The sequence below is a fragment of the Wyeomyia smithii genome, chromosome 3, assembly GCF_029784165.1.
Source record: "Wyeomyia smithii strain HCP4-BCI-WySm-NY-G18 chromosome 3, ASM2978416v1, whole genome shotgun sequence".
Classification (NCBI taxonomy): domain Eukaryota; kingdom Metazoa; phylum Arthropoda; class Insecta; order Diptera; family Culicidae; genus Wyeomyia; species Wyeomyia smithii.
This window is the reverse complement of record NC_073696.1, coordinates 257,047,138-257,073,932: the sequence shown is the minus strand read 5'-3', so window position 1 is coordinate 257,073,932 and position 26,795 is coordinate 257,047,138. Positions and strand designations below refer to the sequence as shown.

Below are 26,795 nucleotides of genomic sequence, written 5' to 3'. Positions count from 1 at the left end.
AAACTCAGCAAAAAACATCCGATGGGTAGACATGGAAATTTACACATCGGATAAAAATATCCCAAAACAATTAACACAGCACACAGATCCTAATTATCATTTTTATACCGGCGGCGGTCGATGAAGCACGTGATAGTAATAGAAGAAAAAATCACAACACAAAACCAAAACAACAAATAACAAGACTTGACAGGTTACCCGCTGGAAACGTGTTCATTTTCGCACCAGTACGAAGTTACCGGCTTCAGCCTCGATTGACAAATCACGCATCCCGTGGATGCGAATCTGTCACTTGCATGCAGTGCACATTCACATCCAGCAAGCAAGCAGCGAGCGAAAACGAATCAATATTGACTGTACCACCGCACACAATAGTCGCTTGCTTGCTTGCACTCTTCCCTCCTCAGCCCCTTTTTGGGTGGGATGTGGAGCTGCAGTGCAATCGCTGCGAAAGGTAGCGCGCTTTATTAACCCCTACGAGAACAGTCGCATCGTACCGTTGGGTGGTTAGAAGCGTTCTCACACTGTATGTCCACTCGAATGCTTGTCCACTCGGCTGCTGCCTACACTTGAAGCCGATCGAACGCGAATCCAGTCAGAACTGTCTGCTCGGTTCCGTCGTATTCCCGCAAGAGCGTTCGAATTGTTGATTTTGCTTGCATCATTTGAATTGCGAATTGCACCCGTACTTTATGAACACCCAGCGGACGGGAACGAGAAGCTGAATGTTTGCGAAGCTGTTGTACGCTAGGGTATGATGGTAAATCAGTAAATTAGATAACATCAAAGTGCTGTGTTGTAGATTGGTTATTTTTTTCCAGCTGCTTCGAAGCATTCCTGAGGCAGATTTAGGAGATATACAAATTTTCAATATTTCAAATAGATTGAACAGATGAACCGCTCTAACGTTATTGCAGTTTTACAATGTAAAACTCGTAGGTTCGTGTTACAACTAATGTTCGGCGGTTCCGCCTGACTTACCGTACCCAGAGTCACAAGAAAAATTCATCAGTAATTGGTAACAGAAATCCGGACTCACCTGTAAATAGAGAAACAAATGTTTAGGACATAAATACACAGGCAGTCAGTAACAACCGTACGAGCAACTAGCAACTAGCAAGCCTACGCAACAAAGGTCTACAAATTAACAAGTCCACTACTCATCCTCCGGTGGATCTCTACGAAAGGATCATTTAGCCGAAACTACTAATTTAAACGAAACGTAACCCCAATAAGAACAGGAATTATAGAAGCAAGCAGATTGACACCGACAGAGCGGGGGAACGAACACGAATTTCGTTCCAACAGACAACTGGACCAATTTGAGTAATTACTCGCTTGCGAATGCACGACTACAACAAGTCCCGGCCACTCAATGTTTTGCAGCTAGCTTGCGAAAGCCATTTCGACAAGCTTTGTAAGTGCGACTTTTTTCAGGATGGCATTGAATTTGTTCGTCCATCGGAAAGTACAGAATTGCCGGTCTGATAAGATTATCGTGACTTGCGCGGAACCATGTGAATTATTCTCCCGTCAGAGATTATTAGATTTCTCGAGCAAGATTCTCCGATGACAAATGGAAGAAAAAAATCGAAATTGGATCGTTTCCTGTTGACACTTTTTCAATAATCATGAAAGCAATTTGGGTGATACTGTCGATCACTTTTGCTGACAGATACGGAAGGCACAAAAAAAAATACTAGAAAAAACACTAAATTATCCTAATTAGCTTCTGATGTTTCGTTCATGCATGATAAGCATTGCTTATCATCGACGAGAAAATTAAACACAACAATTGCTGTTGTCACTCGGAATGGAGTGCTGAATTTAAGCTGAAATAACCTTCACGTATGGGATTGCGATACACCAGCCAAAACTCAGCTTACGAAAGCTGGTATCACCACTCGTTACATTCGGTTTAAATTAAAAAAGCATAATTTTTTTAATAGAAACATCTGTAAAATTATTCGGTACATCATATTTACCAAATATGTTTGGATGTTCAATCACTTTTTTACGCAAATCTAATAATTTACGTCATTAAATGAAAAATGTATTTATGGATTTTAGATGCTCCAAAACTCATTTCAATCGAATGTTTAAAAATTTTTTTAATAGAATGGATTTCTACAACAATTATGCTCAAGCTCAAATGTCAAGTCAAGTCAAAACAGCCTAGTTTAAGGCTACAATTGGGTTAGAATTAAAAAAGTAGGTTGAATTACAATAGACAACAAAATCGAAAAAATATTCTAGGCTTCAAAATTGAAAAATAAAGATATTTTTCTTTAAATTTGTAGAAGTAGGAATTGGCAAATGGGAGTGCTTTAGTTGATCTAAAAATAACGGCACGTCTCCTCATCAACGAATTCTGCGTAGACACCACAACTGCGTACAATTTTTCGGCTCTTTTTTTCAGAAGAGTTCATAAAACCGCATTATTTGAAAATCACCATGCGTCCTCTTTTAAATACAATCGATGGAGACGCCAAACCTTTCTAACAGTCGATGGAGACGCCTGATTTCAGATTTTCAAACCTGCTCCATAGAAAAATGGTATTTTGTTGCAACTTCATGGCTGTGTAAAGTGAATTTTGAACAAAAACCATCCTTATGGAATATTGAGAATAGGTTATGTTTCCATTTCATTCTACTACAACAAATCGAATACCCTTTAATCTAATACCGTCCGCAGATTAGTATTTCGTACGTATTTTTTTATTTTCATTCTTATGGGTTTCAATTTAATCTATTCGATTAGGTATTCAAGTTCAAGCAGCCTTCTGAAAAGTACTATTTTTCCGTGACAGCAAACATTAAACAAACTCGGCTATCATTGTATTGCACAGCTCTCCCTGCTCCCCATACGTTCGATACACAGCCCGACAGCCACTGACGACAGCGCATGCATGCAATGCATTACGGGCTGTTATTTTCCTTCTCCTTATATCTGTTGGGTCTTTCAAGCTGTCGCTAATGACAGCCTTTAAAGCGCGACATCTTTTGGCACAAATCCGAGCGGGCTGTCAGGCTATTTTGATTCACGAGAGTGAGGGCAATTTTATACAGAAGGCGGAAGCGTTCTAAAATTATGCCGTAAGGTCGATGCTATAATGAAAGCGAGGCAGTGCGGAACACATTTTTTTCTCACGTGGAGAAGGACATCAACGATGGGAAAATGTATGAAACGGTTTGCTTCGTATTCATAATGGCATCGGCCTAAGCAAAAGGAGAAACGAAGCAGTGTGAGTCCAATATCATCGACGACAGCCGCAGCCGATCAGCAGGCTGTCAACAGGGCAGGCCAAACCAACAGGACATCCTCGTGTCATGTCCAAACGAACAGAGTATATGCGCAAGAATAAGCTGTCGTGGGCAACACAAAACAGCCTGTAGAAGCGATATTTCACGAGGCTGTTATAGTACAAAAAGGGCCCAGTCGTCAGTATAGTGTCGCACCGCAGTACTTTTCCGAGGCCTGATCTCAAGTGTGCATACCTCGTATCAACGGCCATCCCAGATTTGACTCAAAGTTTGGGGAGTTATTCATATAAGGTCACTGTGTAAAAATCCCAACTTTGGCGCCGATTGGACCACCATTCGGCTACAAATATCTAAAAATTTCTTAAAACAAACTGATACAGCATTTTTTGAAGAAAAAAATTATTCAAAAAATAAAAAAAAATATCAATTTCATTTGGCAGTGTTACCAGACCAGGTGCGACTCGTTCAAAGGTGCAACCTGTGCATTGCACACGAGGACGCCTGGCAAAAAATAAATTTGAAATCCAAATTTACGTTTATATTTCACTAGTTCTCAGTTCGTTTTTAAATATTAAAGCATAGAATGATTTGTGTTTTTTCGCGGACATGATTGTGATTTTCAATATTTGTAGTTAAGCAGGTAGGTTCAAATACCACGAGTCGCCTCTGTGCCAGACATAATCTTTTTGCAATTTAAAATTTACATTACCTGCCAAATGAGAATGCGCTAAAGTCTTTTTTCAACGCGTCTTTTCTCACGTAGATTCAGGATTTCACGTGTTTATTTTTACGCGGACTTCGGAAATTTCTCGTTTTTCTTACGCGGATGTCGGAATTAACGTGTTTTTTACGCAGATTTCGAAAATTACACGTTTTTCCTACGCAGATTCCAGAATTTAGAGCTTTTTACGCAGAGTTCGAAGTTCACACGTTTTTCTTACGCGGATTTTGGAATTCAAACGTTTTTTACGCAGATTCCAGAATTTACGCGTTTTCTCACGCGGATTTCGGAATTTACATTCCAAGTAACAAAATAGGTTATATCTAAGTTTTCTAGCGCTAGATACAACCAAAACATAAAACCTTCAATGCCGACCACGCAGTTATAACAACCCACTAACAACAGCTATAAACATGTGTCACGACTAGTTGGCCCAGCTTTATTGAAGTCATCAAAACTTCACATGCGCTCTACCATAGGACCAAATGTTTTCAACAGGCCGAATGTTCGCCATAGAATGACCTCGGAATTTTAACTAAGATATATTCTCCAAATTTAGTGTCAAGCAATAAATCTTATCTTGGCTTTCTTTTCTCAATGACAACTTTGATTTCCGACAGTGTCGTGAGAACAGAAATGTGTGAGTTCTCTCTCTATAATGATTAAATATTATAATCATTCAAATTGTTTTCGTGCATGTAAAAACACATGCCGTGAAATATTTATGGTAAAACCAGCCACAAATTTTATCAAAATCACTGCGCACCGCCGTAATTTTGTAGAAAATAAATATTTAATCAAAATTTAATTCCTGTGAACTAATATGATGAGTAAATTAATGCCATGATTTGTCATATTTTGGTAAATGTATGACTTTATTTATCATGCGAATTTCAAAACTGCTCTGTGGTATACTGCCCTTCCAAGAATAGTTGTCCCAGTTTGCATAAGGTTTGTGCAGAACATGGGACTACTAGGATTGGAAGGGCAGTATAGGTGATATTGTAAAATTAAATGCTGATAAAGGATTGAATTTCATAATTTTGCATTATATTATTCAAGTCGACATATTGTTTTCAAATAAACCCTCGAACGCACTCTAAATTCTTGATCATAACTCATTCTCTTAATTTGATCAAAATATAGCATATATAAAACCAAGCAAGCCTATCACGGTATTAATTTGCCTAAGTTACGATCATCAAGTTATGTTTTATCCACAGTTATAGTTTGCAGGTTTTTAGTTTTATTTTGTCATCAGAGGGACTATCATACAACTTCATGTATATAACGGTTGGCATAGTATGGCTGTAAATGGTACTTGCAGATCGTATTTCAAGGCTATCAAATAAAACCAACATATAATTAATGACTTTAATTCAAGTCGATATAAAACAAAAACAAAACAATCCTAAGTCTTTGAAGCATTTAGATTGTTACTTGGGATGTTTTTTACACGGATTTCGGAATTTACGCGCTTTTCATACGCAGATTTCAGAATTTACGCGTTTTTCTTAAGTGAATTTCACGCGTTTTTTGCGCGGATTTACAAATTCACGCGTTTTCCTTACGCGGATTTCTGAATTTAGGCGTTTTTACGCCCATATCTGAATTTACGCTTTTTTTACGCGCGGATTTCGAAATTTATTTGTTTTTTTTTTACGCAGATTACGGAAGTGACGCGGTTTTCCTTTGTAAAATTTCTCAGGATATCTGTTTTTTAAGTGACATGTTATTAATGGTTTTTAATTTTCAAATCGTTTTTTTAGAGTGTCAGATGAGTTTACTAAATCCAATTACCTTTTCATGTTTTTTTTATTTTCAGCTCGATAGGCAGGCGGGCAGGCTGCTTTGATTCTCTTTCGAAAGTATTCAGCAGAAAAGATTAAAATACAGTATTGTTTTATTCTGCAGATTTTAGAATTTGCGTAAAAAAGACTTTGGTTTGATAATTTTATTGTGTTTCTGAGAAAATTTTACGTGCAAAACACTCATTAACCCGATGTATTATAAGCAAAACTCAAGCCACATCATTTTGAAGAGACAAAGTCAAGTTTTCTTTGGTTTTAAGCAATCTTATTTTCTAAGTATTTTAATATCTCCGAATATGTTATATCAATGGACGTTCTACAAATTGCATTTCAAAGACAATTATTCAAGGAAACCAGAAAAAATTTCAATTTTGAGCGGCAATGTTGTCAGATATGTTACTTTTGTATTCAAAAAAGTCGTCTGCGTTTTTCGGCAAATGAGTGCATTCGAATTTTAAATTTGACAACTAACAAATTTTACCGTAGCAGAGATATTGGGAGTTGTTTGCTGATAATGCCGGTGTAAAAATAATTTAAAGACGAGAGAAAGGCTTTAAATTTATTACTAATAAAATTGAACTTTTCCTTTCTATGTTTTAAATTACAAATTGAAACAAAAAATCTAGATATCTAAGCTACTGACAACACTTTTGGTCAAAATTTGTATGCTTCCTGAATTTTTGACAAATTTACTTCAAACTACATCATCTGAAATGTCTATAATCCAAAGAGTTTCAAAGATATCAGGCAAAACAGGAACAGAAATTGAAAAAAAGTACTGTTACTTGAGTTTTGCTCATAATACCTTCGAATGGTAAGTATTTTTGGTAGTTGATGGTAGTTTTGAATTATTTGACTAACTATCTTAGAAATGCAATTTCTAGAATATCCATTGACATAACATTTCCGGATACATAAAAAAAGCTTAGAAAAGAAGCTTACTTAAAATTAGATCAAATTTGATTTTATTTCCTAAAAATGCTGTAACTCGAGTTTTGCTTATAATGCGATAGGGTGAGAGGTGCTTTTCATGTAAAATTTTCTCAGGAACACGATGAAATTGTCAAATTTAAAATCAAAATATACTGATTTGGTGAAAAATGCAATTTCATTTTTCAAAAGAAAATAAATATGTATGTGTCGGTCATGTTTTTATTAAAAAATCAAATCACGTTTCTTTGTCAAATTCAATTCGTTTAGAATAATAGGGTGGAGTTCTGGTGTGTTTGGTGGGTTCATGTTCTTCGGCACCACCTGAACATTGTTTGCGGCATACCACTCCATGGCCTTTTATCACACTTTTATTACGTTGGTGATGGTTGATTTGGCCACATTCAACACTTTAGCCAACTTGGTGTGCGAGTAGTTCGGATTTTCGCAAAGTGCGAGCAAAATTTTGATGCGTTTCTTCTCTTCTTTCGACGCTATTTTCACAATAGAAGAGCAAATGATGAAATCAAACATAAGGTATGATAATATACACACACATCCTTATTATGAGGCGTGTTCAGATTTCTTTTTGATACACTATAAAAATAATACAGCAAATTGAAGTTGACCAACTTTCAACCGTAACACCCTTCAGTGACCTTATATAAACAACTTCCCAAACTTTGAGTCAAATCTGAAATGGTCTTGGACACGTTTGTACTTTTCTTTACACAACTGAGAAAGAATGATTCGTATTTATTTTTAAACTGTTTCATGATAGTTGGATAGTATTTCCCTGTGAACAAGGAAGTAAAACATTTTTATGGGTTTAAATAATATTGCAATTGTCATGTTGTAACTCAGACAATGGTAATGAAAATTTAGATACAAAGTAATGGTAATTTCAACTTTTCCTCTTTCCGAGCACGGACTTCAATAATTTACACTACGATGTATATTGCGCGATTTTGTATGAAAAATTGTTTCATACAATTATAGCTTCGCGTAAAATGTGAATATTTTTGTCGACCATTGTATTTCTCATTTCACTGGAAAAAATCTCGAAAATTCAAAGTTTCTGGTACTTGCGGAAGATCCGTTACTTCGACAGCCATCTATCATAATCAAAATACATCTTTACCTAACATATCCCTAAAATTGAAGTTTCGATAATCAAGTCGGGATAAGTTGGGTAAACAAAAGAAAGTACTAAAACAAGGTAAATTTTGTCAGAAATTTACAATATGTCATTTAAAGCTGTTCCAGAGAGCTTTTAAGAAATATATGTACAATGATGTTTTACCTATCACAGTAAGTTTTCAGATATCGGGTGAGTTATTGTTAGAACACTTTGGTGTTAAGTCCTAGAATATATGTGGGCAGCATAAAGAATTAATCGAACAATAAAAATTATATTATAAAATAATTTGAACATGGAACAATATAAGCTGAGATCAAAAGTAAAACAAAACAAGAGAAAACACGTTTACTACTGTCTACGGAAGAAAGATAAACAGCGCAATAACAAAGTCACAGGCTTTCCCTTCCGGAGCTTCCACCGTCTACAATTGGAGCAAAGTTAGTAACTTCAGACTAACAGAACAAAATTAAAGCTTAGAATACATAGTAACACAACAGCTTCGAAACATAAGCATGATAATAGATGACACAGAATAAGACAGGAAAAGTCGGCCAGAAACTGCGGTTACTACACAGCTAGCAAAAACATCAATAAGATACTAGCCAAGTTGAAGGTCTATTGAGAGATGTCTCGCTAGTTACAGAGAGGAGAGCGGTTATGCGACTGTTTTTTCTTCAATTTCAGGAACAACAAACAACTCGACATCTAGCTACTAATCTAGGGTCATTATCATGGTACCATGGATCGGCTAACTTGCAACTTGGTTTGAAATATAAGTTTCTTCAGGTTTATTGTTTGTTTTTGTGTAAGTACCCATAAAATCCGAGGAGAATATGTCTTTCAGTTTTCCCTTCTTCCTGGTTTCCTGTGTCTGTTGCTGTTGTTGTTTGTGTGCTGTAGCAGTGTCGATTCGTTTACGTAACGCATCCAGTTGGGAGGACACAACAAATAGCACGAGGATGGTGTTAGTTAAGAAAGTGCACACCCAGCCAATGCCCGCCGCGGAACAAAAGCAACACAACCGTCAGCGTTTGTCGGGTTCAACACATGCGCGGATACATACACGGTGTTGTTGTTGTTTTTTGGAGTTTATATTTTTTTAATTTTTTTGTTTATTCGGCACGGTTAGTTCCATCGGTTAGATTCGACGGAGAGATAAAAACACAGAATCCAGAATGGCACAAAGCAGCACAGAAAGAGAGAAAAAAGAAAACAAAAATAAAATTTTCATTAATCGGTGTGTCATTTGTTGTTACAAATAGGATTTAGCACTGGGAACGAAAGTTGCAACAAAAAAGGCGAAGAAAACATTATACATTCTGATGTCATGAGCCGGAACGGAATTTAGAATCAGCATTTTAATACATACAGCACAAACACACACTCTTGGGGAAAATAGGGCAAACTGGTGCTGTTACGAACAGATTGAGAAATTGACAACTACACAGAAACAGTTTGTGATGAGTTAGAGCATAGTTTCTCGACGATCTGTATGCTCAGAAAAAAGGTAAGTACATGCTAGGTAAGAAGTTAGTCGATTTATGCTGAAACTGAAAAACAGCAAAAATTGGTGACTGCTCCTTGATGAGTTAGTCTTGATACCTTGTGCATAATTTCCAAATATACCGTTGGAATTAATTTCAAATTAAAGAGAAACAACGCAAATAAGAGCAGACGATTGCAGTTTAATAATGATACTGTCCATCTTCTGATGTACAGCCAGAAAGAAACAGAAATGCGGGAGAAATATCAGAGTTGAGATGCACCAATAGTGGGCATGATGCCACAGCGTAATACAGTTTCTAGGGAATGAATGAGAATAAATGATAATAACAAAAAGCTTACATTCACTGTTTTGTTGTCTTGCCTGAGGCACGACATTACTATAGTCTTCGCCATCCTTGACGACAAATTGCTCTGTTAATGTATTCTATGAGGAGGAAACATTCAGAACACATCATACAGCGCATAAATTTTATTCTCCGCAAAACCTAATGTTTCAAAATTTCCTGAATAAAACTTCTGACTGATATGCCAAAAGTCTGGTTGGACTGGAATATTCAGAATTTTTCCCAGCCTGAAAATGAATACGGTACATTCCATCATATCATCCAGCCAAGCATCACACTAGCTAGATTAGAATGCAGCGAGAGTCTCCCCAGCCAATCGATAAAATAAATTGAACCATCGATTTTCATCTGCAATGATGAGGAATTTCCTGTTCATTCAATCAACCAGCTGGAAAAATTTCCGCACGTAGAACACAAACCAAACGAAGCCTACGGGATGCAGGAGTTTTTTTCCTATCATTTCTCTGCTCAATTCGAACGCAATCAACTTACCAAGAAATCCGCACGCACGCCCGTCCCTGCAGCGCTTGCAGAAGCACTTTCAACTACGCCACCTGACAATGTTGCCGGGAAATATGGAAAAAAATCACTTGCTCTCTCAATCGAACCACTCGCATCATCACCAGTCCTTCCTGTCTGATTCGCCTTCCGCCAAGTTGTAATTAAATTTTTAATTATTTATAGGGAATACAGAGGAAGTATGTTCTTTCACCAACCAAGCTTTCGTCGTTCATCCGACTCGGCTTTCACAACTGGCAAAGCCGGCGATGAAAAAAGGAAAAACTTTCCTCCTCTCGCTATACTATCCAGTCGACCGAATCCACCTAAAAAAAATGCAGTCGGAAAAATACCGAAAAGGTCAACCCACACGATCGACGGGTGGATGGGTAGGAGACACACGGATAAACTGAAAATTCGATTTTTTATACCGTTGACAAGGGCGCACACGATTCACCGCCAGTCCAGAGCGCAGCAGCGACAACGACAACACCGTGGAAGTGTTGAAAGCAAATACCGACACTGTTTCTCCTTAAAAGGACGATGAAAAAAATATTTTGCACCAGCGGAACGAAAGACGTTTTCTGTGTTCTGTGCGTTGCTTTTTCCTGTTATATTATCACCAGGGCCGGATTTAGAAGCTGGGGGGCCCGGGGCAAATTTGTTTGTGAGGCCCTCTTTTCTTGAAACATTTTGAGGTAACGTTCTGGAAGGTGACGAGCAAAAAAAAAAAAAGGTCGCCCTAGGTCTAGGGGGGCCCCTTCAATCGGGAGGCCCGGGGCATTTGCCCCCTTTGCCCCCCCTCAAATCCGGGCCTGATTATCACCCTCCAAGCTCTAGGTTAAGGATAGATTGGGCGGGGTTTTTGTGGACCTGTTTTGGTAAAATTGGACAAGAAGTTTTGCCATTCTTTATAGCAGAGGGTTGCAGCATTTAGAACTGAGAGCTCTTTCCCTTCGCTTGATCAATCGACAGTGATTGGCAAGCTGAAGAAAGAAAAATCAAACAAATCCTGAAGCTGAAACAAAAGCTTTTGTTTCTTTAACTTGATATTTAAATACAATCGGAAAACGGGCGAGAAAAACTTTAAGAGCTGTACAAAAGTCGACAGATTTCTGTTGAATAAATTCTTTACTCCAAGAACATTATAATGCATTATGCATGTGTAGCACGAAACCCTCCACTCTTAGTGTTGATGTTCGCGGGTGTTGGAGGCAAGGAAAAGGAAACAACCCGCGAGTAGTAACTCGTAAAAAGTTCTCCACCAACTTCTAACAACTGGAAAGAATGTTCACCGATCGGCAAAGTTATCCGAACAAATCGGGCAATCATAACACGTTCAACGCAGGAGTGCAGTAGAAGCTACAAGAAGAATTTAGCTCTAAAGCTTTGAACGCTACGCGAAAGCAAGTGATTGGTTGTAATCATCACAGCTGAGTAGAACGAAGTCGACGCTTCAAAGACAGTTTGATCAGTAAGAATTTTTTTTTGTTATAAAGTTTTTTTGTCAAAGTGAGATACTTTTAGATTTTTTAATACTCTAATAGTTGATACTGTATAACCTGACAGCTTAACTTCGATCGCATTAGAAAAAATCTAGATATAAAACATTCGAGAATAGTTTGATAATTTATGTACAATATAATTGTTACTACTTGTGTATATATTTTACAAATAAACGTCATTTCCCATTTTTAACATTGAATAAATTTCAAACATTTAAAACAAATATATTTTGTATTTTCTTCACAACGTTCGACAACGACTAGCTTAACCTGCTTCACATCGTTCGTTATTCGTCAATTAGAAAATGGCCAACAAGTCGATGCTATTTACACCGATTTGGGTGCGGCGTTTGATAAAATGAATCATCAGATTGCTATAGCCAAATTGGACAAACTTGGCATGAATGATAATTTGCTTGTCTGGCTCGAATCGTATCTAACTGTAAAAATATGTCCATCAAAATCGGTGACCACATTTCTTCACCCTTTCCCGTTTGGTGCCGTGTCCCTCAAGGAAGTCATCTTGGACCATTTCTATTCTTGCTGTACCTTCGGTGACTGGTGTCAACTCAACCGGATGTCGCTGTACGTATCCAATTGCTCGGTCAATTCGTTCAGTCGCAGACGCTCCAACCTTCGTTTCAACTACACTTTGGCAGGCATACACTTAAAGCGCGAATCCTGGGATCCTGCTTGATACCCAACCGAACTTGCTTTCCGTTACTTAGCTCTTTAGCATACGCCGCCGCAGCTGTAATTATGTTTTCGATTTTGATGCGTCTTGCGAAGCGAACAAACATAGTTTTAAGCGTTTATTGTGTTAATTTAGGCTTTAATTATACTATCATTTGACTTAAATAAATAATTATAATAATTGTTTGATTAATTGATTGATTTTTATTATAGAGCCTTTAACCTGAGGGGTCATTCAGCTCTTAATTATAATAATTGTACTTTGACATTCTTGATATTTTCTCGTTATTTTTGATATTTTTTCCTTTTATGACATAATATATACATATTTCGCAGTTTTTGACTATTTTATTATTTTTGAAACTTTGAGCATATAACTCTTTTCATTTTCATCACTATTTTCAACTAGGTAGATTTTCGACTATCCAGTCTATTTAAAGCAGCTAGACAATGTTTCGCTTCACTATCCGACGTTTCGATCATTTATTTCATCTTTATCAAGGATACTGGAATGTTTTGCATATGATATTTGTTCTATCCCATATATAAAATTGCCTATTATGTTTGACTTACAGAGGCTATATCGTTTGTTGTCATATGTATGTATGCATGTAGTAAGCATTTGTCCTAATATTTTTTTCTTCCTGAAATGGCGTCAAATCTAACTATGTCATGATATGTTTATAAATTTAGCTTGTTGAGACCGGTACACGACTGGACACTACTCACTATAATTGGTTTGTTGCCGGGCGAAAAATCGGGTGAATGTATGACAGTTTCATACATTTCTAACATGTTTCTTATTTTCAACATTGTTGACATTTTTAACATTTCAAAAAAATTGACATATTCTATGTTACAGAATTATTTTATATTTTACCATTTTCGATATTTTTGACATATTTGATATTTCAAACCTGTTTTGGCATTTCCGATATTTTAAGGTATTTTGACATTCTCATTAATTTCGACAATGCTGGTATTTTTAATTTTATAGTTATATACATATTTTTAATTTAGCATTATGAGACTATTTTAATAGTCATGAATTCTATACCCTCTGCATTTTGTTTGTTTTTGTCGTTCTAGAAGTTTTGGACACTGTCAAAATTTTGTTATATTTTTTTATATTTATTGTTTCGCCACTTTCGTAACCTCAAACAATTTTAACTTCATTGTCGTTTAAAATTTTTGAACTGACATTTAGCAATTTTAACATTTTTTTAAAATTTTTAACATTTTTGAAATTGTTAATATTGTTGTTATTATTATATCTATACCTTTTTTATATTTATGAAATTTTTAGTTTTTGAACTATTTTTCTAAGGAAGTTCCAATGCAGGGGTGTAAAATTAATATTTAAAAACAGAACAGGGTTAGAAATATGTTCAGTTAGGAATGAAATTGGAATTTTCATCGTTCTTTCGTGGCTGAAAAGCTTTCATCCGACACGAATAGGATTTGGCTGTACCTGGCCGCACAGCTGCAATATGCAACACGCAACAGCGTAATAGACGCAGAGAGTTCGCTACATATTCTGATATCTGCTTTCATTCGACACGAAAAGAAGAAATCGCTTGTCGTTCTAAGGCCACTGTCATGCCGAGAGCGGCGAAACAGTTCGGGATCTGTTTCGACTTTCAACTTTTGTTGGGGCCACCTATAAAAGGTTCAGCCTCTGAAACAACTGTTCAAAATAAACAACGGAAATAGAAGCGCTGCTTTTCCAAATTATTTTTACTTCTTTAAATGTTCATTCGCTGTTACTTTAATTCATGTTTAGCTGACAACTTTGAGTGCGGAAATAGAAAACCATTTCTAACTTCGCAGCTGTATTTCTGATGATAAAGCGCTCGCTTAGCATGTGAGAGGTGCTGGGCCAATGCCTCGTAACCGATAATTTTTCTTGGGTGAGTAAACCTATGCATCTGCCCAAATGCAGAAAATTGTAATTTAATAATTCGAACTGTTGTACTGCTGAAAATTGTTAATCCTTGTTGAAACGCAGATTTCGGCTTCTGATTGGTCGCCTAATGTTGCTTTCCCTAGCACCCAGTGAACCGGAAATATGCTTTTGGATTATATAAGATCTCTGCTTCTGCCTATACCAATCATATTACTAGTGGATGGCGACTAGGACAGTCCTAACTAAGCAGCAGCAGCAGCAAGAAGTAGCATCGGCAGCGGATAGCAGCAACGGTAACTGCAGCGGATATCAGCAGTGACAGTGGCAGCGGGCGCTTGCAGTAGAGCCATCATCAATGGTAGATCCTTTGGCCTGCAACTTTTTCAATGAAAAGCTCTGCTTTTGCGGAATGCTTTATTGCCACACAGAGATGTAATGAGCATCCAATCCGATTTTAAATTTAACAACAAACTGTCTTTTTTATAACAACCAAACAAACGAATTGAAGATTTAATATTTTTCGTTGTCGCAAGAATTAAAAGTAAAGTTATTCAAATTTGCATATCAGAGTGCTGACTATTGAAACTTGTTTGCGTCGCAGATAAGGATATCATCTGGTCCTAGTTGAGAATCAGGACAATTTTTTTCTCGGCACAAATTCGATCTAACCCTTTTCTATTCTTCTAAGTATTAATAATTAAAATGCGTAAGGTGTTCCCCTTAAAAATGCACCAATATACTCCATTATTTTTTTACGTGTTTTTCAGACAAATTTTATCAAACAATTTTTAATTATTAGCCATAAATTCAGCACTTTTAAACTGTTTCAAATGAAACTTAAATAGTGACAGGTATTATTGGTGTCAAATTCATCTATTATTACCAAACTATATAATTTTAGTTGCCATTTCCACTCAGAAACTCAGTTTTGGTAAAAAATGCAAATAGATTCAACCGAGCACAAAAATCGATCTCAGTGAGCGTTGCATCCCGAAATCGGAAAAAATCAATTTCCGAAAAATTCTACATATTATCACGCTACAACATTGAATATTTTAGGAAAATTAAGACAAATGCTAGAATATGAAAAATTAATCAGAACATGTCCTGCTGAATCAGGGCGGATGGTATCCTGTTCAGTGATGTCATATTTATATGTGTAAATTTATATTCGGTAGCATTTCCACTCCTCCTTTGCACAAAATTTAAAAAATATTCAATACAAGTAATGTAGCAAACAATCGCGGGTGGAACCTTGCGGACGTGGCTTTGCACACGAACCCTTCTGATTTTTTACGGTCATTGAAATAACGCGGTTTTTTTTATGATGATTTTTGAAACAAAGTGGTTGGTATAAGATGATTTTTCAAATCGTTCGATACCCGATGTAAAAAAAAACTACTGTATATCAGGAGAGCTCTCATCAAATTGTAATTTGTAACTGTGGTCAAACTTATACGGAACTAATCCAGCATCCAGCAATCAGCATGAAGGGAACTCAGTTGTTCCCCCCCGCACCGGTGCAATATGCAACACGCAACAGTTGTAATAAACTGTTGCGTGGCTAAGAGTTCTGCACCTCTTGCTATCTGCTTCGAATTGTTCGATGTCAGAGAAATTTTTACGTATGAATTTTTCTCAGGCTCTCTCACATCCCTCTACTTGACCCTTCCCACACGCTAAATTCTAGGAGAAAAAGTCACACACAGTTGAAAGAATATCTCTCCAAGCGGTTACAATTGCTGACACATGGCAGGGTGACTTACAAGGCTCGGTAAAAAAACAGCAGTAGAGTCTGTATGAATATTTCACGCTGAAACCGTCTCAATGGTGACATGAGGTCCTTCAAAAAGGATATTTCTTTGTCTAAATAATCGAAAATAGTGAAAAATTGGGAAAACCACTTTGTTTAGGTCCTGTTGATCGAACCCTCGGGCACCAAGGGGTCAAACGGGTTATGGGGCAGTGTTTAGAGCAATTTTTGATTTATTTATTGGTCTATTTCTTTTGAAATTGTCATTAAACCCTCTAAAGACAGCGCGTCGTTTGAAACAAAAAGGATAGAGCATCGTTTGAAATAGGAAAAAAATGGCTGCCATCTTGGCTCACGCAGCCATTTTGGATTTTATTTAAAAAATGGTTTTTTTGAGCAAGCTCGCAACCAAAAATTTTAAATTCGACAGAAAATACAGGTCGGACTCGATTATCCGGAACATCAAAAAAATTTTCATTCCGGATAATCGAGTTTTCCGGATAATCGAATCACACAAAAAATACTTAAAATTTGCGATTAACAAACATAAAATAAATATTTCTTTTTTTTTATTTACTTGTATGATGCAGCAGCGTAACTAGAAGTTATTTCTGAGGCAAAAAGGGGTAAAATCTTGAGAAGCAAAAAAAAATAAATTGGACATTGATTATTTTCACTTAATTCAAACATGTCCCAAACATGCCGGGAGTGACTTAAATGGTAACAAATATGCCAGAAGGAATGGCAAAGACAAAATTTCGGAATGAAAATTTAAAACGGACACCGAAAAAATGAAATTCCGGATAATCGAGTCTGAAATTCCAAATAATCGAGTTTCCGGATAATCGAGTCTCCGGATAATCGAGTCCGACCTGTATAGCGATACGGTGTAGGCATAAACCTAAATAATAGTCACAACGATTTCGTTTGTGTGTAATTGCTGTTAGTTAACAGAGTACAACTTTTTTTTACCTTAGCTTCTACGTATGATTTTTGATGTATTTTAATGCAAAAACAAACTCCCTCGAGCTTGGACAAATTTTACCTTAGGAGGTAACAAAGACGCCATTTTGAATTTTTGAGATATAAGAAATTTTAGATGCTTTTTCGACGCCATTTTGTTTTAAGACCAAATATCGAAGTTCTAAGAGTTTTTCAACATAATAGCATTTTTTTTACCCATCTTAAAAAACCTATCGCTTCGATAAAGTTGATTTATTTGAAAAGTATTATGCCTTTGACATTTCACAACAAAATACATAAAAAAATCATACATATAAGCCAAGGCAGATGAAAAAGTATTTTTTGTTGCACTGTGTAATAGGTCTATTGCATAAACCTAAATGATGTGGGAGACTGTTTCCAAATTGTTCCAGAAATCGATAAATATCTATGTAATACATATTTTTTCCTACCAACAACATTGAACTTTTTTCAGAAGTTATAATTTCAGTATACATTTTACATTCATTCAATTCATTTCTAATAAAAGAAAAATAAAAATCAAACTACAACCGCAATTTTTCACATGGTGGCCATTGTTGGCGAAGCGTGGGAGGTAGGATTTCAAATCACATGTAAGAATTTAATTCGATGAAATGCTTTTTCCGGGAGCCATCTTCAATTCCTTTGAGATTGCGCCTGAATAGACAACAACTCTCTGACAAACCGAGAAAACGACATTCAGCTTGCTATGAAACTCATAAGGTTTCCATGGATAGACTCCGTACTTCCTGAAAGCCGACTTGAAGGTTATTATTGATATTTGGTGCCGGTTTCTCCAATAGTTTGTTTATTAGGCTTCCGAGTTAACCTTTTGAAATCGTTATATTCTTGAAACTTTCACATGAAGCGCGCCTGTTTCCTAGAATTTGATAAACTTGAGCGAGTGATTTTTGATAACGATTTATACAAAGATGTGAAAAATGTCCTTTTTTATCAATAAGTTAGATATGATTAACATATTTGTAGATATAAAAGGCAAGGAAATTTCACTAAGTAATTAAAAACTGCTCCACTCCAAATAGATAAATGATTATTCCGAGTATATTTTCAGAAACGAAGGTTCAAAAATGGTTTAGTTTATTTAAAAAATCGAAACTTGAAAACTGCAAGCCCGATCATGTTAAACATAAAAAATCAGCATATATTTCCGATTGATATCTGTGTGTGTAGCACAAGCTAAAACTCCTAGAACAGACTTCGAACATAAATTGATCAGATTTTAATTATCTACAATATCAACACTGCGCCTTGTTCTGAAAGTAGTACTCAAAAGTTTCCTAATTAAATAACTTAATAAGCATCTGGTCGCGCCAAATTATGTAACATTTTGCCATCGAAATCCTCCCCATCAATCTACCCGACGACGACGACGGTGGCGGCTTAGCAAATACATCAAACCGGTTGAGCTGAGCTGCTGCTGGTCGGATGAATTTCATCGTTCGTCAGTCCCGACGGATATCCCCTGTCAACCCAGCGGAAAAGAAACAGCTGGGAAAAGGGTGTTTCTCACTGCGTAACCATCGTGTCGGCTTCGGTGTTTAAAAGTTGAGATTTGCTAAAAATTTCTTTCAGTAATCACTTGTGACAGCGTTCCTCTTTGTTTTTTTTTTTTTTGCCGGTATTTATCGAACCGAATTAAAATATCCTTACGGGTGGGATACTCCCGCTTTGCGGGCTGAGAAGTAGTCAGTCAGGTGCCAGAACGATTTATATCTCTTATATTTCAACGCTCCGTCATGGTAGTGGCTGCTGATACACACACACACACACAGAGAGACACCTTTTCTCTTCACTGGAATTTTCCGCCACGGTAAAGATAATCTAAGGTAAATTTAATCCAACTGTAATTCTTCGTTGTCATCCGCCAGTGGAGTGTCAAGTCTTAACTTGTCCACTCGCACAAGGCCCGCAGGTGTGACTGACGGGACTCAACTTATTTGTATTACTAACTAGAAAATTTATGGCGCCAGCGGGGTGAAGTAAAGCGAAAGAGTCATCTTGACAATTTAAAGTGAAATAAAAAACCCCAAATGGTTGCGAAATATTCAGGTTTCATTCGGCAAAAAATGGAATAATATACCTAATTTCTATTCTAGTAACATTGAACTTTTCAATTCGCTATATTCATGCGTCACGATCACGCCCAAAGGCAAGACGGGGAACACGAGAGACGGTGTTGTCTCTACTTCCCTACTAACCTGTAAAGCACTGCCGCCAACATTTGGCGCTTCATTGAACATTTCTCAACTTCATAAATCACTTGCCACCCGATTTATTCCGCAAGCGTTTCGGATTTTGACAACCCATCAAGGGCAACATCCGGAAGAACCACATGGCCCCAAAAACAGAGAGGACGCGGCTAGCTAACCGGAGGAAATAAATCAGATGAAATGAAAAATCGGCAATTGAATAGTAGCGCGGAACGGAGAGGAGGCGGCCGCAGTCTGTGTACCGAGTCACGATTGACGTCACTTGCACTTGTTATGGTCGGCTCGGGGGCAATAAGGAAAATAACCAGGCTGCTCCATCCGGCACCTCGTTGTCAGATTTCACCGCTGTCGTCACACTGCTCATCACACAGCTGGCGGCATGAGCGCGGCCGGTCGGGGGAATCTAAAATTCACACAAATATTTACTCCTCCCAATAACCGTTTACGAACGCGTGAGAAACCTTCGTGCACTTCGGGTTGTGCTGTGCTAGCCACACCGTCTGTATGTGTGAGGATTGCGAATTCACCGAAACGCGGGGGAGTGATGGGTGATTCCGATGCTCTAGTTTTTCAGGTCAACCATTAACGGAACACAGCCTGGGGCGGTGGTCGGGTATAGCGATTGAGTTGTTGTTTGATAAACTAATGCTAATTTCCAGCCAGTTAGTCAAAACAATGGCGACGCAAAATAGAACGAACGACTGCAGGAAGAAGAATAAAACTGTACAGCACAACGAGGGTACGGAGGCATTATTGCGGAAAAAAAATACACCCATAGTTTGAACAAGTACCAGCTCATGTGTACGCTTGTGTCACGATTTTTCCTGACAACCGATTGATTGGCTAGTGTACAGTCCCACCGGGCGCGATTGTGGTAGAATACGCAAGTGGATGACTAAAACGTTAACAGACGACTGCAAATTGTTCGCAGAATCTCTGATTCAGATTAATTTAACTGTTGGATTGAAGCTTTTTTCTGTGCTAAAACCAGACATCTCTCGTTGAAATAAACAAATAATTTTCTGCGAAAACATGTTTGGTGCTCTCCAATTAGTTTTTCCGAAGAAACTCATATGGCATCAAGAGTAGCATCGCTCTAATACCTAAACTGCATCAATCCAAGCGACACGAGATAAGAGGGTGGGGATAGAGGCTGGCATATGTGGTTAATAACGTTGCATTTACAGAGAACACGCGCCATTTCACGCGATGAATAGTTCGCAGAACATGGTGGATTAGATGGATCGTGATAATTCGATAATATGTAAATTAGTTTGTACGAGGGGTTTCATCATTCATCGCGCTCGCAACAATGGAATTTGATCGAGAAGTAAATACTGTAACAAGCCTTTGTACCGTTACCGACGATAATTTCAATCGGATCGAAGCATAATTGAAAAGGTCGAAGAGTTCTACTTGTCCTCATTTATCCTTTATCATATTTTCTAAAATACCCGAATGAGTTTTGTTTTCTTTTTTCGATATTGTGGCTGTCATAGAGTTTTTGAATGAGCAAAATAAATTTCACCCAGTGCAGCAAAAAGAGAACAAATTCCTTTTCCACAAAAGCCAAGAGCTCAATTAACCTCGGATCCATCAAGATGAACGATGTAGTTCTAACATATATTGGTCTAATCAACGTCCATAACTTAGGACTGATTTACTTTATAAATCTTACTCTGAAAAGGTATCGAATCCTCCATATGAACAAGTTAAAAATAAATCTTCTAATAGTTTTGAAGTGTTACCATTTAGGCAGAAAAAACAATTCATGAATTCATCAACACTCTAATCTGATATTTAGAATTTTTTTTCTTAACAAGTAAACAATGTTTATAGGCGTTTTCTGGCCTAAGAAAATCTTTCAGGCATGATACATTTTATTTCCGGAAACTTGAAAACTGACGTCAATCCTCCTCATATAATACAAAACAGGGTACAAGATCCTTCGCGCCAAGAATACACATTTTAAAGCAAAAAACAATGTCCAATTTTAATTCGTCCTAAAATTTTATTTTTCTTAATTACAGACAATTTTTACTGCCATCATTTGTATGGAGTTTTTTCAAGGCGGAGAAATCTGCTTACAGACATCCGAGAAAATAGCTCAGGTAACGGTGTTGAATTTAACCGGACCCACTAAAACATCTCCAGTCTGGGGACCCCGCGTAACCGAACCTGCGTAGATACTGTTCGAAGCAATCGACTTCTCCTTAGCGTTTCCCGACCCATCCAGATATCTCCGGAATAAGTCGGTGCGTCCATCTACCCTTCGTAGAACTAGACCATTCCCGCTACCATACGATACCTCGTATGCCCCTTGTATCACGTTGAACGAAGCACTCTACATACTCCTTAATGGTGATGCTGATAGGATTGCGTCGTACGACACTGTACGATACGCACTCGCAACCTCAGGCACATGAGCCTGTAAATACTTAACTATTAGTACCTAGCACTTTAGACCACGCTGACCCATTATACCTAAATATGGACGAAACCACGCTAGCAAGAAGTTCCCGCCTGCTGCTGTACACCGCTAAGCTATTCAATATCTCTCGATATAGTACTGCATATAGTACTGCATAGTTGACGTGACTCTTGAACGTAAGCTTGTCGTCAACCAAATCCCCCAAGAGTTTGAGATAGTGGTGCAATCTCCAACTCTGAACACCGCCTATTGCTCGTCACGTTTATTCACAGCCGTGACATCCGTCTCATGGTGCGCTGACTCAAGTTTTTTGGAGTGCATACAGTACTCGACCTGCGTATGCAGTGCGCGACCGTCAGCTCGGAGACGTGATTGACTCGTTCGCAAAACCAACGATCACAACCCCTACAGGGAACTTTAGCTTCAAGACTCCATCGTACATAACAACACCGGGCCCAGGATGGAACTTTGCGATACTTTTGCGGTGAGTGGAACGCACTTTTGACCCTCTTCAGTGTTGTTAGTAGTACTCGTTTTAGGAAGTAATTTTTCTCTTAAGCACCTTGCCGGCAGTGTCCAGCAGATATGATACCCTGGTACCCTGGCAGTTTCCCAGCCTTCGGTAATAGGAACAGTATCTGGAGCAGCCCTGGGGCCACTTTAATGACCATCTTGATGATCAGGTTCGGGATTCCATCCAGTCCCGGTGCATTGAAACTGTAGTAGAACACACCGTTCAGCTTGGCAACAGCGTATCCTTCGTTTGAGGTTGACACAACCTCCTGAATCTAGAATCTGTTCATCGTCCATATGGCTGCCATACTGGACTTATCCGCGATTCAGTTATCGTTTTCGGAAGAGATGCGGTAGGGGTCCGATACGATGACTATGTCCGACAACGAGCTCGTCTGAGCTGCTTGGAAAGCAGCTGTTGGGCTGCGTAGTAGTGGTCCAAGTTCAGTTGTGTCATCCTGCTTGGCGTCCCGTTTTCCGGCTCCCCTCGCACTCATGGAGTCACAGCATGTTTTCCTCCGAGACATCAGTTTTAATAACACACTAACAGCAGATCGTAAAATTGTCTAATAATGGAGGTTGTTACGAACTTCTAGAAAAAGTTATACTTTCGAGACATCAAAACAAACTAGGTGCATGGAAGCAAGCACTTGATGGAACGGGGAAATTCTACTTTTTTGCTACTAATATAGATGATATTGTAGCAGGCAGTTGGTGTCTGGTCATGGAGTCTGTGCCAGGCGTGCTTGCACGTGATTGTTTCATTGTTCAAGAAAATTCGGCCTTGAAACTTTTCGCCAGTTTTCACTGCTAAACAATGAAGTTATAATGATAACTGAAGTATCACAAAATTTTCTATTATTATATCCAACGACATGTGTTTACACGAATATTGCCGTTCGAAATCTTTTATTCTGACGGCACTTCTTGGTTTTCGTTTCGCAGAATTTATCCCAATGTAATGCGGAAAGACGTAGTCCTACGTCGAAAATGATGATAAATTATATTAAAGAAGAACGAGCGAAAAAGGAAAGCAAAGCTATGATCTAGTGAGAACAAATTCGTCGAGAAAGCTTTCCTGAGCGAAGAATAGAGAAAAAATTAGAATATGTTAGAGAAACAAAACTAGTACAAACTAGAATAAAAGTTAACAAATGGGTAAAAAATCACTGAAAATTATTCTTCAAAAACACAGGAGACCCGAGAAAGAACAAGAACAAAGAAGAAAATATCTTAGATGAAGAAAAAAAATAAGAAGAAAATATTGAAACTATGCTTAAAATTATGAACCCTCCCAAATCGTAAAAACTAGAAACAAATTACAAATTGTCTGAAATCACTCCAAGTTTAACAAGGGGAACTGAATTCACATGAAATAGGGTATCAAACGTCTTCGGTAGTGTTTTTTTCGACAGGTTTTTGAAGGACAACTGCTGCAGAAAACCTGTCGAAGACGTTCGACGCCCTATAGGGAAATTAAACGCTTTCTTTGAATATAAAGCGAAATCAAAAAATTTAATGCTCGAAATCACTGACTTGCGCTTCTAATGTTGAGAAAAAAAGAAAACAGAGGAAGTACAGAAAAACAGAAATAGTGGAAAAATAAATACTTCAAAGCAGGGCCAAAAATCGCCAGAACGCCTCTCAAATTCAGGAGTCATGAAGAAAAAACAATTTTTGTGGTGACTTAGGATTATGAAAGAACGCACCTTAAGATCAATTATAATGAACAAACATGTGACCCTGCACTAGGTGCAAAACCGCAGAGAATACTTTCTTGTGGTAAAAAATGTCCTTCCACTGAAGCTGCCACTACCGCACAGAGGCAACATTTCACTAAAGGAAGTGCTGCTGCACCTACCGCTGACGCTGCTAATACCACTGCCCCAACTGGTACCCGAAAATTTTAACTATTCAATTAAGTAGGGTATCGAACGTCTTCGTCAGTGGTTTTCTTCGGCAGTTTTTCTGCAGCAATCTTATGCAAAAAGAAGCCGAAGAAAACTGACGAAGACGTTAGATACCCTATTTAGTTTGTCTTCAAAAGGACAATTTAATTTAATATCATGCCTTACGAATTGACACGAAAGGGTACGAACTTGGACACGATCATCACAGATTTTGCTGAAAGTTTGCGGAATAATTCATTTAATGCAATTTTGGAATAATCCGAAAAATGCTGATAGATGATTTTTAAAGAAAATAAACCAAGAAATACGGAGAAATATCATTCTAGACCGAAAGTGTTGCCAGAAAGATTATTCTTGTATTTTAAAACTAAATTTCCATTTTTCGTTAAATCCTAACAGTTTTATTTTAAATTTAGTAGTTTCATCTATCATATTAGAGCCAATACCTAGATATTACATTGTAACAAAAATAGTTTTGAATTTCTTAATTCACATCAAATAATCATATTTATTTGAAAATGTCTGTTCATTTTCCAACCCGAGAAATGATGTTTGGATTTTTTATGTTTATAATAGAATTAAAAAAAAAAATCTTTTGCAGCAGCATCACCATTTTTTTTTTCAATCACCAAAAGTTCAATTTAAAAAAAAATTGTGGGTTTTTAACTCTTTATTTTCTTTTTCTATTCGTTATGCTTTTGCCGCTTTTTTTTATATTCTTTTGTTCAACGGTAATACTTATTTCAGACGGATATTATTTAAACTTACGGTACGACGCTGACCTAACAAACCAGTCGTCGTAGGTTCGAGTCTCGGCTCAGGAGAGACTGTTAGTGTCAGTAGGATCGTAGCGCTGGTCCCGCGATTGTCCTGTACACTAAACAGTCGGCTGCGAAGTCTGTGTATGAATAAACAGAAGGTCAAGTTCCGAATCGGAATGTAGCACCCCAAGGATTATTTAAACTTTCTCCGCTCACGACATGACGAATCTAAATTTAAAAAAAAATCCATGATCGGACCGTTCTTAATGTTCAGGTAATCTCTTGATATTTTTGAGCTTTTTAGAGATTTTTTTTTCTTTTAACGTTTTCGAAAAAAAATTGGTGTATCTTTTGTTTGAAAAGACGAATTTATTATCTCAACTTTGCCGAAGTCGCCAAACCTATTAAACAAACCGTTTTGACTCTAAAAATATTTGTAATCATCAATACCTTCCCAAAATGGCATTTTTGAACAGCTTTTCGAGAATGAGCCGTGTTCCAAAAAATTATACCATGGCATCTTTTGCCCATAGAAACATCTATGCAAAACTACAGCCAAATAAAAAATGGTCGATTTAATTGGTTACCCGTTTTTATTGTGGAAATACTCCATTCAAAGAGGTACTTTTGAAACTGTAAAAACCACTAAAATTTAATTGCAATGGTGCAATTGTAGCCCATTTTACTTCAAAAAGCGTCTCGGTTAGCTATGTTTGTTCTGACTACACAGTGGAAAGCTGTTTTTTACGCTGCAAATTCGACGACCGACAGGCTTTGACTGGCAGCTTCGCGAAAACCTGTGTGTTGCTCAAATACGGCCGTTATTTCACTGGAGGAAGTGCTAGCCAATGCACTTACCGATAATGCTGCCGCTACCGCACAAAGGCAGCTTTTCAATAGAGGAAGCAGTGCCCTGCTGCACCGACCGCTGCTGGTACCCGCAGCCGCTATAGCTGCTACCCACTGCTATTCAATTGGGACCATCCTAATGGCCATCCACTAGTAAACTAATTGGTTTCAGCAGAAGCCGGCTCTTAAATAAATCGAAGGGTGTATCATTCCCGGCTAACTAGCTATAATATTCTGCTGACAATGTTACGAAAAGCAAGGCTTAAACGAATTACAAGTTTCTGTATTTTAACGGATGCATAGATTACAATACAGGTGTACTCCAAAAGCTCAAACTGGAAAAAATGAAAGATTATAGCTATTCAACTATTCCTGTGGATTTTGGTGTCACCAGCCACTAACTTTTTTTCAGAGACTTAAATGAGTTTTTTCATAAATATAACGTTAAAGCGACGAACCCGGTGAGCAATTTATATGCGAACTCTCAGGTAAGTTGACGTGTTTTGATAATGGCTAATGGCACCAAAATTCATAGGAATGGTTGAATATCTATAATCTTTCATTTTAAAGTGCTCTTTTTTTCATTTTGTCAACCAGTGTTATTTTCCAATCGATTGCTGAAAGAACGAATGAAGTCCATTGAAAACTAACCGACTTAGAGGCATTTAAAATTGGACATAGTTTACCTCTCTCCGTTTTAAGATTTTCATTTTACACCTCTATGTAGCTGAATTTCCTGAGAGATGTATTTCTACGTCAAACCGCTGTGATTAGAATACGGTACGAAAATGAAAACCAAATTTGACTTGAATTCTTCCTAAGAGGCCGTCCATATACCACGTGGACAGTTTTTTAACAATTATTACCCCCCCCCCCTCACCGTGGACAAATGCCCATATAAATTCTTTTTTTTTTTTGTAAGAACCGTGGACAATCCACACCCCCCCCCCCCTTCCACCCAAGCTGTCCACGTGGTATGTGGATGGCCCCCAAGCACTTTTTCAGCTTTCCAGTTGAGTGGATTGTCCACAATTTGTTTGTAAA

General features: G+C 37.6%; 1 protein-coding gene across 4 annotated transcripts in view; it reads right to left on the bottom strand.

Moving 5' to 3' along the window:
- Nucleotides 1–26,795, bottom strand: part of LOC129727772 (serine/threonine-protein phosphatase PP1-beta catalytic subunit) — a 118,513-nt gene that overhangs the window by 48,082 nt on the left and 43,636 nt on the right. For 3 of the 4 annotated variants that reach the window (XM_055685919.1, XM_055685922.1, XM_055685921.1), the window contains exon 3: nt 8,681–8,761. The exons of the other annotated variant lie outside the window; for it this stretch is intronic. In XM_055685919.1, coding sequence (XP_055541894.1) covers nt 8,681–8,761 — 81 coding nt within the window. The remainder of the gene's footprint in view (nt 1–8,680; nt 8,762–26,795) is intronic. 4 annotated transcript variants of the gene reach the window in all.